The sequence below is a fragment of the Cimex lectularius genome, unplaced genomic scaffold (genome assembly GCF_000648675.2).
Source record: "Cimex lectularius strain Harlan isolate CLEC.00 unplaced genomic scaffold, Clec_2.1 scaffold50, whole genome shotgun sequence".
Lineage (NCBI taxonomy): Eukaryota > Metazoa > Arthropoda > Insecta > Hemiptera > Cimicidae > Cimex > Cimex lectularius.
The window spans coordinates 935,222-947,669 of record NW_019392716.1 but is presented as its reverse complement, the minus strand read 5'-3'; the positions used below and the strand labels follow the sequence as shown (position 1 = coordinate 947,669).

General features: G+C 34.4%; 2 protein-coding genes across 3 annotated transcripts; both read left to right on the top strand.

Moving 5' to 3' along the window:
- Positions 1 to 400: 400 nt before the first annotated feature.
- LOC106664392 (ethylmalonyl-CoA decarboxylase-like) lies at positions 401 to 5,576 on the top strand. Of its 2 annotated transcripts, none has more exons than XM_014390077.2 (3): positions 401 to 642; positions 1,950 to 2,183; positions 2,246 to 5,575. In XM_014390077.2, exons 1-3 carry the CDS (start codon positions 477 to 479, stop codon positions 2,662 to 2,664), a joined length of 819 nt encoding a protein of 272 aa, XP_014245563.1. In that variant the 5' UTR covers positions 401 to 476; the 3' UTR covers positions 2,665 to 5,575. The 2 variants fall into 2 exon arrangements, with proteins under 2 accessions (XP_014245563.1, XP_014245564.1); XM_014390078.2 differs by lacking the exon at positions 401 to 642 and adding an exon at positions 1,056 to 1,865 and having other exon boundaries at positions 2,246 to 5,576.
- Positions 5,577 to 7,423: 1,847 nt separating this feature from the next.
- On the top strand, positions 7,424 to 10,952 carry LOC106664395 (probable nuclear transport factor 2). Its single transcript, XM_014390080.2, has 5 exons — positions 7,424 to 7,835; positions 10,076 to 10,147; positions 10,210 to 10,308; positions 10,549 to 10,705; positions 10,774 to 10,952. The coding sequence occupies exons 1-4, from the start codon at positions 7,728 to 7,730 to the stop codon at positions 10,660 to 10,662; spliced, it is 393 nt and encodes a 130-aa protein (XP_014245566.1). The 5' UTR covers positions 7,424 to 7,727; the 3' UTR covers positions 10,663 to 10,705; positions 10,774 to 10,952.
- The last annotated feature ends 1,496 nt before the right edge of the window (positions 10,953 to 12,448 follow it).

Here is a 12,448-nt window from a genome sequence, read left to right as displayed (position 1 = left end):
GTTTGTTATTTCGTCAATCGTGTCCTTTTTTTTTGGGGGGGGGGGGTCTTAATAAAATGGCGGAATGGCAAGAGACCAAACCAACAAAGATGGATAGACCAGGCCATCAGATAAAACCAAACCACTTACTAAATTGTCAAATATTACTTTAGCAAATGCATAATTGATACATTTTTTCTTTTAGGGTTTTTCTCTCAGCAAGCACTATTCTTGCGATATTGCATAAACAATTTGTTTCAGCACCAATTTAGATTGATTGGAATGGAAAATTTATCATGAACATTTCATTATGAATAAAGGTTGACGTTTGTCAAGGTTTATTCTGTCTTTCGGTCTATTCCGTAAAGGTCCGGCCTATTTCGCTTGTGTGACCCCCAAACGCCCGTACGAGACCTCACGGTTCAGTCATTACATAACTAAAGAAAGTGGATAACGCGAACGTTTAATGCAAAATAAATTCTCGCATATTTGGCAGTATGGGCAGCATATTTTCAAGAATCGCAAACACGTACTACTACTACAGAGCGTGGCGTTTCTTCAGGGCAGTCGGTGGAACGGGCAGCATTACTTTAAACATGGATGCTGAAACCGGTTTTGCCGAATTGATCATTGAAAACATCAAGAAAAGGAACGCGATAAGCGGTAAATTAGACAAATCCCTTTATTTGTACTGTTTGTATTATTGTATATTATCAATGTGTTCTGTTTTGCTGCAACCACCAACTATGACCATCACGATCAAACTGCGGACAACTAGCTCATCTAATGCCCATGCCCTATATATATATATATATATATATATATATATATATATCCATTACTCATATTATATTCAGTATTGAAGACTACAGATAATATCAAGTTATTAGTAACGCAATGTATATGGAGAGAAATGAATCATCTTAATATTTGCGTCACGTTTCTCTGGTGTATTATTTTTAAATCATACTTATTTGGACCTCCCTTGTACCACTTTTACAAGTTAAGAGTCTGGTCCTTTGATTTTATTAAACAATTAACAGAAAATGGACATACGTGAAAAATAAAACGATGATATGACCTCAGTATAGTCAACAGCTTCTGTTGTTGAAGATGATTTTTGATATGCTAACTGCCATCCTTAGTTCCTAAATTGCCTAAAGACTCTGGGAAAACAGGACAAGATTGCCTTAAAGTGGGTTCCCGGACTTGAACAGGCTGAAAAACTAGCCAAAAAAGGGGCAGCTCTTTCATCCATGGAACTAGATCCAAACCAACCCAAAGCGCCGGAGTGTGTGCTTAAGTTGGAATTGGTAAAATGGCTTGAGAAAGTTAAGAGGATAAATCAATCGAAAAGGAAGGCGAAGGAACTCCTTTCGTTCAGCAGGCAGGATTTGAAAAAAAAATTATCTACCTCTATACCACTGCCCTTTTAATTATCATCTAAAGAAGATGGACAGAGCATAGGCAGAAACATGCCGACTCTAATAGGAGGAAGTAGAAACATCAGCACATAGTCTTTGCGAATGTGAAGACGCGGAGAGGCACCAAGGCAAGTGATTAGATAGGTAGATATTCCAAGGTAAGGTTTATGATTTAGGCTATGAGATAAGGGTTCCACAAAAGGTCTATTTAGGCCGCAATGGAGAACAGGATTATTTATAATTCTAAATTAATCAACCCAACCTTAAACAAATAAATAAAAACTGCCAACCTTGACTTTTGCTTGGTTTTAATTCAAAATCATTTTTATAGTTTTGAGGTTTTATAACTGTATGAATTTTAAGTCTGTAGAAGCGTTCGGAAATAAAAAAATATTACTCGAGTCATCATTGCATATAAGGCTACATATGGAATTGACTTTGCATATTTAAAATCATTTATGGGTAATGCATATTTAAAATTAAAAAATCATTTGATACAAGGTTTCTATTTTGCAAGGTAATGATTTTTTTATAATTGTATTTTAGGAAAGATGATTTTGGAATTTTCCGAGGTGATTTCAACCCTGGAGAAGTGGAAGGAAGGAAAAGCGTTGTTGATACGCGGAGAAGGTGGCAATTTCTGCAGCGGAGGCGATTTGGACATGGTCAAATTGTTGGATGACAAGGAAAAAGCTAAATATCTTCCTGTGATCATGACAGACAATCTGAAAAGGCTTTCTTCTCTTCCACTCGTGACTGCTGTTTATATCAACGGATCTGGTAATATTTTCGTTTCAAAGATGTCTTGAACTTTGCCCCTTTGACGTTTCGCTTTATTCAAGGGGCGATTGGAGGAGGATCCGAGATCGCAGCATCGGCGGACGTTCGCATCATGGAGAGAGGGTCGAAAATCGGTTTCGTACACAGAAAGATGGGCATCGTGCCTGCCTGGGGTGGTACGTCAAGACTGAAACGCATCCTGGGATCCCACAAAGCCCTGAAGATACTTTTAGAAGGGCGAGTTTATGACGCGGAAGAATCTTTGGAATTGGGCTTGGTGGATTACATGGAAGAAGACCTAGAAGGAGCGAGAAAAAGACTAACTTCATTGGTCGACGGTCTCCAGTACCAAGTCGCTCAGTGTATAAAGAAATCTGTGATGTCTGATAGTATTGAAGAACAGGGTGATATATGCTCTGAATTAATCGGCGGTGAACAAAATAAAAAAGCACTTATGAATAGAGTGAAACATAAACAATAATTAGTCCAACGGCAAATTTGTTATAATGTTTATTAAAATAACTCTGACGTAGTAGGGTTTGAAAAAAAAAAATTGATTTAGTAGTAAGATGTACCTGTAAACTTGTCTTATCTTGGTCCGTCTATTCTCCCAAAGTTTGTATATCATCTTCCGGTATCGATTAAAACAAAAACAATAGAAGAAAGAATTATGAAATAGGACACAGACCAACCACTGAAGATGGCGAAATGCTTTCAACGTGTAAAACCAGCGAGAATACGCGGACCATATTACTTCATGAGGCCAAGTACTGATGGTCTGATGGTGGTGATGCACCTCTAGCTTTGTCGTTTTCGAACATCGGCCTACTCTCGCTGTTTTGTTCTGTTGTGTGTGTGTTTTTCTTCATTTTAATTTCATCCATTTATGATGGATCTAATCGTGATTTTCATTTAATCAAACACCCGAATGAAGATGGCGAAAGGACGAAACTACATGTTTCATACGTTTTGGCATCCCACCATTTTACAAAGATAAAAAAAGTTTCGACTGACGAAATAAAACAGACCAACAAATGAAAAATTAATTAAATACGTCTTTTGTATAAAACCAGCGAGAATAGACGGAATAAGGCACATACCTACCACTGAATATGGCGAAATGCTTTCAACATACACAACCTCGCTGATCAAGATCATTAATTGTATTTCTTCTTGATGTCTGATTGTATATATTTTTCCCTCGGATTAAGAAAATGTCGGTGCTCCTTATATAGTAAGAATATTTCACTCTTCTCTTCACGAATATGAAAAAAATGTTACTCGTTTATCTATGATCATTGCACACGAACCTGTTTCGCTCGTCTGCTAATTGCGTGCAGCGTGTTGGTCCAGAAATACGAAAGTGTGGCCAGACGCAAGTTGATTAATATTCATCATTATGTAAATCCTCTTGTTAGAGAAGAAAAGCAGGAAAATGAAATTGTTTGCCTAATGTGGTCCTCAGGGAGGATCATCGCTGGGTTTCTTGTTGCAAACCCGCGGTCATGGCGAAAATAATAAATCAAACATACATTTTATAGAATAAAACTATATAACAAAAACAAATCAACAAGTTCAGTTATTTTGACTTACCTAACTCCATACCAAGAAGTTAATAATAAATCATATAACACTGAGGAAATCACACAACCGGAAAACAACAAAGCAATGAAGCCAATGAAAATGCACACATAAGAAAACTATTTCATAACGCATAAAAGAGTGAAAACCTTAAAAAAAGGCCGTAAAAATCCTAATTTAATATAATCCTAAATTAATATATCAAAGGCGAAAATACACAAAATCATCACGAGTAACGGAAACGAAAATATATACGACAATACGCAATCGGTATGAACAAAATGACATTGTTTAAGGCATAAAAGATCCCAAATCAGCCTTAATTGAAAATCATTAAATTAATACCAGATAATCTGAGAGTTGATGAGCTGTTGCATTTGACCAAAACTGTTTGTGGTCCGTCATACCTAGCTCTGCATACCAAAGACCAACATTGCAAGTCATACAGGATTAAATTTTACTGCACTAAATGATTGGTAAAATAAATATTAGCTTATAATCAATTCAAAATAGAGAAATAAATCAAATGAAATTATGAACCTAATTAACAAAATTTAAACAAATTTCCCATTGAATTTCAAATATTTTACTCTCGCCGCCTGATAGTGACTCAACAAATCTTTCAATAAAAACCTAGTGGCCGATAAATTATCTGCTACATAAAGGATCATAAATATTTTTGACCTAAAATTCTTTAAAAACATAAAGCACTAATTTACCTTGAATCACGTTTGGTAAATCAACAAAATGATAAACAAAGAAGAAAATTCATTCTGGTCCCCTCCTATTCTCCCTATTTATCTTGCACCCCTAAAGAGCAAATTTACAAGAATTAAAAAATTAAACCTGATGTAACATAAATAAATCGCCAAATTGCAAAAGACTTCTCAATGAATTTTAAAAAAATGCATTACAAGCAGTGTCAGTACTTTTGATAGAAATCTAGATACCAGCACGTGGAGAAAACAAACAAAAACCTGAGTAAAATTGTTTAAATTGTAAAATTGACACAATAAAATATTAATAATTGTTGAAATTATATTCAGAATTCAGGAAGGCGAAGAAATGTAATTTCCAAACTGTACCGTTTCCGCCCCTTGCTCTTTATCCGAAATCACAATAAAACGACATTACATTAATTTAGAGATTTATTCTAATAAAATTATTGATCAAATTTCTATTAATTCTCCAATGAATTTAAGATATTTTGAATTCACAAACTAAAAGTAGTCCAAGGCTTGTCTGTCTAAAAAAGGAAGAGGGTATATTAAAATGTTTCCAAAATAGAACAATATAACATTAATATTACGTCTGGTATTTAGGAAGTCAATGAGATATTTTAAATTCACAAACTAAAATTAGTTCCAAGGCTTTTCCTTGTAAAAGACAGGGCAATAGTAAATTAAAATGTTTCCTAAATGAACAATACAACATTAACATTACATCTGGAATTTTGGATGCCAATGAGATGTAATTTGGTTAAAGCCAGTCCTGGCCCACACGTTCTCACACATTATTGAAATCACAATAAATTATTACTACAAATTAACATTAATGTTAAATTAATCCATTTCTACTAGTAGTCATAAAAGTTAGTGCCCGCTCATGATACTAACTTTTTCATCTCAACCAAGACTTTAGATAAAAATTATAATTGATGTTAAATCTGAATGAATGCATTAAGATTAGACTGAATAGCAGCACAATCTAACTTAAGACAGCGTTAAATCATCAACCAATATAAGTACAGAACTATTTCTGATAATGCAAGTAATATCATTAAAAAAATAAAGATAAAAACCCTGATGAAGACATCTAGATTTAATTGATATAAGCATTCAATATTATAAATATGTAAAAAAAGAAATATACACAGTTCCTTCATCAAGCTTTTAAGGAATACATCCCCTTCCTCAGAATTTTTAAGCTATTGTTAGGTTAGCTAATTAGGTTAGCAAATATAAACATCTACTTACAAAATTAAAACTTATGGTTTCAAACATAATAAATTTGTTTTGGTGTTTAAGAAGGTGGAGCACATGATATTTATTAGCTGATTGCTAGGGCTTACCCCCAATTACCCCAAGGAATATTGAGTATTCTGTGGTAGTGTGATTATAATTTATTAGCATGAATGAAGAGGCTTATTTCTAAATATCCTGAGGGATATCGAGTACTCTGTAGTAGTGTGAATGATTTTTGGTGGTGCATATTATTTACTAATGTGAATGGCAGGGCTTATCCCCCAATTATCCCAAGGAATATCAAGTACTTTGGGATAGAGTGAATGCTAACTAGACTATTAATTTTATATTTATTTGTTGGTTACTTTCAGAAAACATTTCTATGTGATTTTTTTTAATAGTATAGATTACATACACATTTAATAGTAAACACATCACTTATTTTAACTTATTTGGACGTTACACTCATCATCAGCTTCTTACATTGTAGATGTAGATGTAGATGAATTAGTCGGGGTGTAATATACTGTGCCCTTTAAGACCTATTGTATCCCTCGTTCACTGTCCAAAGTACACCGGTGAGTCCTATTTCATCTAGGAACTTGATTAGTAGGCCCGGTTTCAATGGTTGAATCTCTTCTATGGACACATTGTACATCCCAAAGCACTTCCTCCAACAAGTAAGTGTAGCACCAGAGTTTGTTAGTAGGTGTGTCGGTGTCTCCTCTGCCTCTTTGCAGAATCTGCATGTGCCATCTTGGATAATGTTCTTTAAGCGTCCATTTAGCTTGCAGTGTCCTAATCCTGTTAGGATTCGTAGTTTATTCCTGCTTCCTTTGACACATTCTGAAACTTCTTTCCTTCGGAAATTTATTAGGAGATTCTTGGATTGTCTGTGTCCAAAAGGTGAATTCCATTGTTCCTTCATTTTCTTTTTGTCCTTCTGTCTGAGTTACTCATTTTTACATTGTATTAAATTTCTAATTTTTTAATATATTATGTTAAAAATACGACCGTCTTTCATTTGCATGGTGAAGATGGAAGAAGAAGTTTTTATTTATTATGTTTATTTTTTTGCATGTTTTGTTCTTTGTGTTCTTTTATTCTCAATTGACAATGCCCTGAGGTACAGAGAGGCTAGCAGCAGGATATGCATAATATAACATTATAAAATTAGCTGGAGAAACATTAAAAAAATAAAAGGATTAAAACGTGAGAAAAAAAATGAAAAGAATGTGGGCGATGACCGATTTAGTTTACCTGCCTTTAAAAAAAAATCAAAAATAATAAAAAAAAAGACGTTGTTGAAGACTTTATTGATGCTTCCAATTCTTGGTTCATACTGTTGGATACTGTACATGTAACTATTGACATCGTTCTTGAAAAAAATGTTAATAATGTCTGTTTTTTCGAAAATTACATTATTTTTTAAACATTGTGGTCGACAGTGATAATCAGTGGAAATTTTTGATTCTGTAGGTAATTTGTGGAGGTTGGTCTATTTCAAATGACCCGCGTAGATGTTATATGTACAAGACTACAAGTCCAGGGTTGGGAATTTTTATATATATTGTCGTTTGTTTATTTTATTTGTACATATATATTTTTTAGGTTGTTAATGATATATAGCTCATTTTTTAATACATTTAGATAAAATTGGTGGGAAACCCATTTTGCTGGAGAGGAGAAATTCGTAATTAAGTGAGCCGGACTGCGGTGGTTTCTTCTTCTCGTTTTAACAGAACAATTTTAAAGGCTATAGCCTTCTGTAGTTGACTCATCTCTGAGCTTCAATTAAAACCCAGACGGTTTTTCTACTCTCTCAATCTATTTTCCACCTGAAAAGCCGAAATCCTTTCAGTCGGGATCGTCGATCTGCACAAACCGGACGGCTGTTTTTTTTAGTTTTTTATTTTATTTTATTTGTTAAGTTGTATTTAACGGGCGTAGATCGGTCCGAGTGGGCAGGAGCTAGCTTTATAAGGTAAATCGTGAGAATATGGCACTAAATCCAGCGTACGATGCCATCGGCAAAGGGTTCGTCGAGCAGTATTATTTGCTATTCGACAACCAGGTCGAGAGGAGTAAACTAGTCAATATGTACAACGTGAGTATGCCTCCATATGAATAAAAACTACATGCCTAATTTTAGCTACTTCATGATGAAGCTACAGCAAATCCTTGGGCGTGTTCGGTTCTCTTTTCTTCCTTTCAGAAGACCACCATAGTCTTCTTTAGGATGTTTATTACTTGTGTGATACTAATGCTTTATAAAAAAAAAAAAATCTCAATTTATTTTAAATATACGTAAAATGGGCCTTTTATCAAGTAATAATTGTTGAAAAAGAATGTTTTGGACCTTGGCTCTTAGTACATTATTAAGATGAAAATTAGAATAAGAGCCAGCCTCTTTACGACCTGCGATTAGTATTTATGTATTGTGTATCTCCATTATTGTCTAGAGCTCGTCAATAAGCATAAGGACTATGGCACACGTACCGGTTTTCAACAAAGTTTTATCTCAACCAAGACCTTACATAGAAAGGATAATTAATTGTTTGAAAGAACTAACTTGGGCAATTGACCACGAAAACATACAAGAAGTATCACTTCATGAAACAGCTCCCCGTGGCCATTTCATAAGTCGCTAAGAATCCAGTCTGATTAACAACATTTGAAAATGGCAAAAAGAGGGAAAATTCGAGGTTGAGGTGGAAAGTTGGTGTCTGAGAGGATCGAAGTCACGATAGCTCAAGTGGTAGAGTAGCAGCGTATTTAGCTGAACGTCATGGGTTCGAATCCCGCTCATGACACTGACTTTTTTATCTCAACCAAGACCTTACATAGGAAGAAAATTAATTGATTGAAAGAAGTAACTTGGTCAATTGACCACGAAAACAAATGTTTCACCAAAGTGTTCAACACACCGGTTTTTTTCCCAGCTGACAGACATTGCAGTTTCACTATCAGTTATGTTCAGTATTCACTATTCCACCGAAACTGACCAGTGTTGTTCCTGTCATTTTCCAATATTGTCAATTATAGGGCAGTATATTCTTATTTGTACAATGGGTGATTTTTTTTTTAAATTTTTTTTTTAATTTATTTATTTTTTTTATTTTTTTTTTTTTAATTGGGCCTCACTTTGAGGTATCTAGCCATGATACAACCACATGTGTCAAGCCTTGAAACCAACAAAAAAACCCACCTGCGAGGAGAGACAAGCTGCTCGGTACCACCTTCGAGGAGACCATCTCATATATGAAACAATTATGTTATCACTATAGTGGAAAACTCCAGGGAGATGTGGATAAAAACCTTACATAGCATTAAGTGCTCCTGGAAAAGTCACAACACCAAGACAATCATCTCAGAGATAGCACTGACTGGCAAGGGTGCAGCCCAACACAACTTCGTAAAGCTTAGATCTCCCTATCACAATCCTGAAGGAATCTATATAATAGTTTGTACAGTTGTTCGCCTTCCATAGCCAAAACACTGTAAACTGAAAGGCTTGCTAACCTCTTCAAACTGAGTTAATCGGTCAACAAATATCTTTCCTTCTCATACTCCGAACCGAATAAAACAATGTGTTTGATATTTTCCGGCTCATCGCATGTCATGCAATTAGGAGCTGGTCTCAGTTTAATCCTATTTAAGTAGGCACTGCATATAGAGTGATTTGATCGGATTGGGTATGTCGTAGAAAAAAAACTTTTTCGCCTCCCATAGCCAGTTAAATGGATTCTAGAGGTCTGCCAGTAATTTATTGTAAATTAGAAAAGCTGGAATTACCGGTGAGCTATGAGAAGTAAGCTCAACTTTAGACATGTACGTATATGTACATTCATGTGCAGATATTAGATTATATAAATCAGTAATCAGTAATGAGCCTTTGGAAAAATTGAAAGTGTAAAAAGAAAATATTCAGGACCTTGCCTGTTCAGCCACTGCCCCTTAATAAACTATTTTATTGTTTAATTTCTTTATTCAACTAGCGCCAAAAGAGTTGTCGAAGCAAAAATGCTTTTGAAAGAATACAAATGAGTGGTGTTCATCAAGGTGGTGAAACTAGCTAGATCATGCCGGTCTACCAATTTTTGTTGTTCATTGTTTCTAATTTTTTCCTATTTCACCACCAATTAGTTGTACTAAATGTATTTTGCCAGAACTTTTATGTTGATCAATAAGAATAGGCCATAATGATCAGTGACTGTTTAAAAATCACTTTCTATCAACCCACGAACAAAACCCCATTTAATAGTTCATATATGTTGGGCTTTTCCCTTTTACACATAAGAAATAAAACATTACAGAAAATTATAAAATGTGATTTTGTTTTTTTAGGCAGAGACATCATTTATGACTTTTGAAGGAATGCAACTTCAAGGAAGCATGAAAATCATGGAGAAGTTATCTGTAAGATAAAATTTCAGTTATTGCAAGGATTTTATGATCGTATTAAGTGCTTTTTTTTCTAGGCTTTAACTTTCCAAAAGATAAATAGGGCAGTAACTTCAGTAGACTCGCAACCAATGTTTGACGGTGGCGTTTTAATAAATGTTATAGGAAGACTTCAGGTAGGAATTTTTATCATTATTAAATTAATCTTTAAACATAATTAAATTCAATGTCAAATTTATTCAGTATTACATTTTATGAACGGCTTAAAAATAATGAAGAATGCATATTGTACCCATTTTACTATGATTTTAATCTAATATTGCAATGTTGCATACTTTGTTTTCAATTTGTTTTTTAAGAAAGTTTAATACCAATATATTTAATTAATGATTTAAAGTTGAATTTGTGTTTTTCAGACTGATGAAGATCCACCACACGCTTACAGTCAAACTTTCGTTTTAAAGCCAATCGGAACAAGTTTTTATATTCAACATGATATATTCAGGCTAGCTCTACATGACTCCCTTTAACTGGAACTGTTAAAACTCCAGCAACAATAAATAAATGGAACAGGTATTCATGACAATCTTCTTTTTTCCCCACTCAGGAAGTAAATATTAATTATTTATTACTTGTTCCAGGCAGTTAATTCATAGCTGTTCAAACATAAATCTTTGATTTGTAACACTTAAAGACATATATATAAATGGTTCTTTCAGTTCATTGTTCAAACAGTTCTACATTATATAATAATAAAACCATTTATGTTCATTATGTGTTGACTTTGACAATTGTAATAAATAATAACTAGGAGTGTTAATTTTGTATTCCATTTAACAAGCCTTATTTTCAATTTGTATTCGATTGTTCTGCAATTAAATTATACTTCTCATCATGCAGTAAAATTTTGTTTTTAGCCATGTCTTAAACCCTGGCCTTTGTCTAGATCTGAGCCTATTTAACTTTTTTAGTGCCTCAGGAAATCTAATATATTACATATGTTTTTGATATAATTCAGCATTACATAAACTATGAAACCTTCAAAAAGACACATTGACAAAAATGACATAGACCAACCACCACTGGAAATGATGAAATGCATCTAATGTACTATAAAAGAAGAAAAATTAGTTTGTTCATATACTCTGTCTAAATAGGGAATAACATCCCAATCCATTGGTTCATACATAACAACTCAAGCCAAGTAGTCTAGCAATTTAATATGTGCTAAACAAGTGATTTAATGATAGTTGTATACCAATATCTAACTGAAATGTGAAATTAATTTTTTTTTAATGGGGTTAGGGTTGATATAGAATCATGACAGTCGTTTCCTGCAACCTAAGTAGATCTATTGTGAACCCCTTCCCCCATTAATCATAGGTATACCTTGGAATATTTTTTCTTATGAGATTAGGCCTTGGCGCCTCTCCGCGGACCTCTTTTGGTGTGAGAAATGTCTTACCGAAATGGCTGTACCATAACCGGGCTAATGCTTCACATTCACAAAGGATATGATCCATGTCTCATGTTCCTCCTGTTAGAATCGGCATGTTTCTGTCTGCTCTGACCATCTTCTTCAGATGATAGTTAAGAGTGCAGTGGGCAGTTATCCCTCCACCTACTTGTTCCATCTGTGTCCCATATAAGGGCCCCTTCTTGAAACTTGAGGCCACCTTTCTTGGGTCTCTTTTGTTTATATCCACTTGGAAGGGTCTATCAAAATTGAGCTTTTCTCGTTTTGACTGATACCATTATAATTATTTCAGTTATTTGAATTCTTTCTAGAATTGTGATGGCTCATTACATCTGGCTTTATTTTGTTGTATTTCAGGAGTCTGTTGACACTCTCAAAAGCCACCTTTTGTACATAGAAATGTACGGGTGAAAGGTCGAGTGATGTTTCACTGGCTGTAGCGGCATAGGTATGCATTGCCCCTGTTATATTGAGACACGCTAGTCTATAGTTTGGTTTGTGCACTTGTTCAGTGTTTCTGGCCATCATGCTAGAGCACCATTGGTGTATAACATTATGGATTTTGGGGGTTATTTACCAGTTTTTACTGCATAATCTTAAGCCAATGTTTAATAGAGCCTGGTTTTATGCAGAATGTTGCCTATGTGTTTTCCCCATTTGAGCCTTTGTTCAAGGGTTATACCATGGCTCTTTGTAAAAAGTTAAGGCTTCAACTTTTATAGTGGAAGCTTTTATATGGAGCTTCCTTCTTTTTGGGAAAGGTGTGAGATAATTATGCATTCTTAAGTTTTGTATTTAAACCCTTTTTCTCACAGCATCTCCCTACAATATTTAGGATA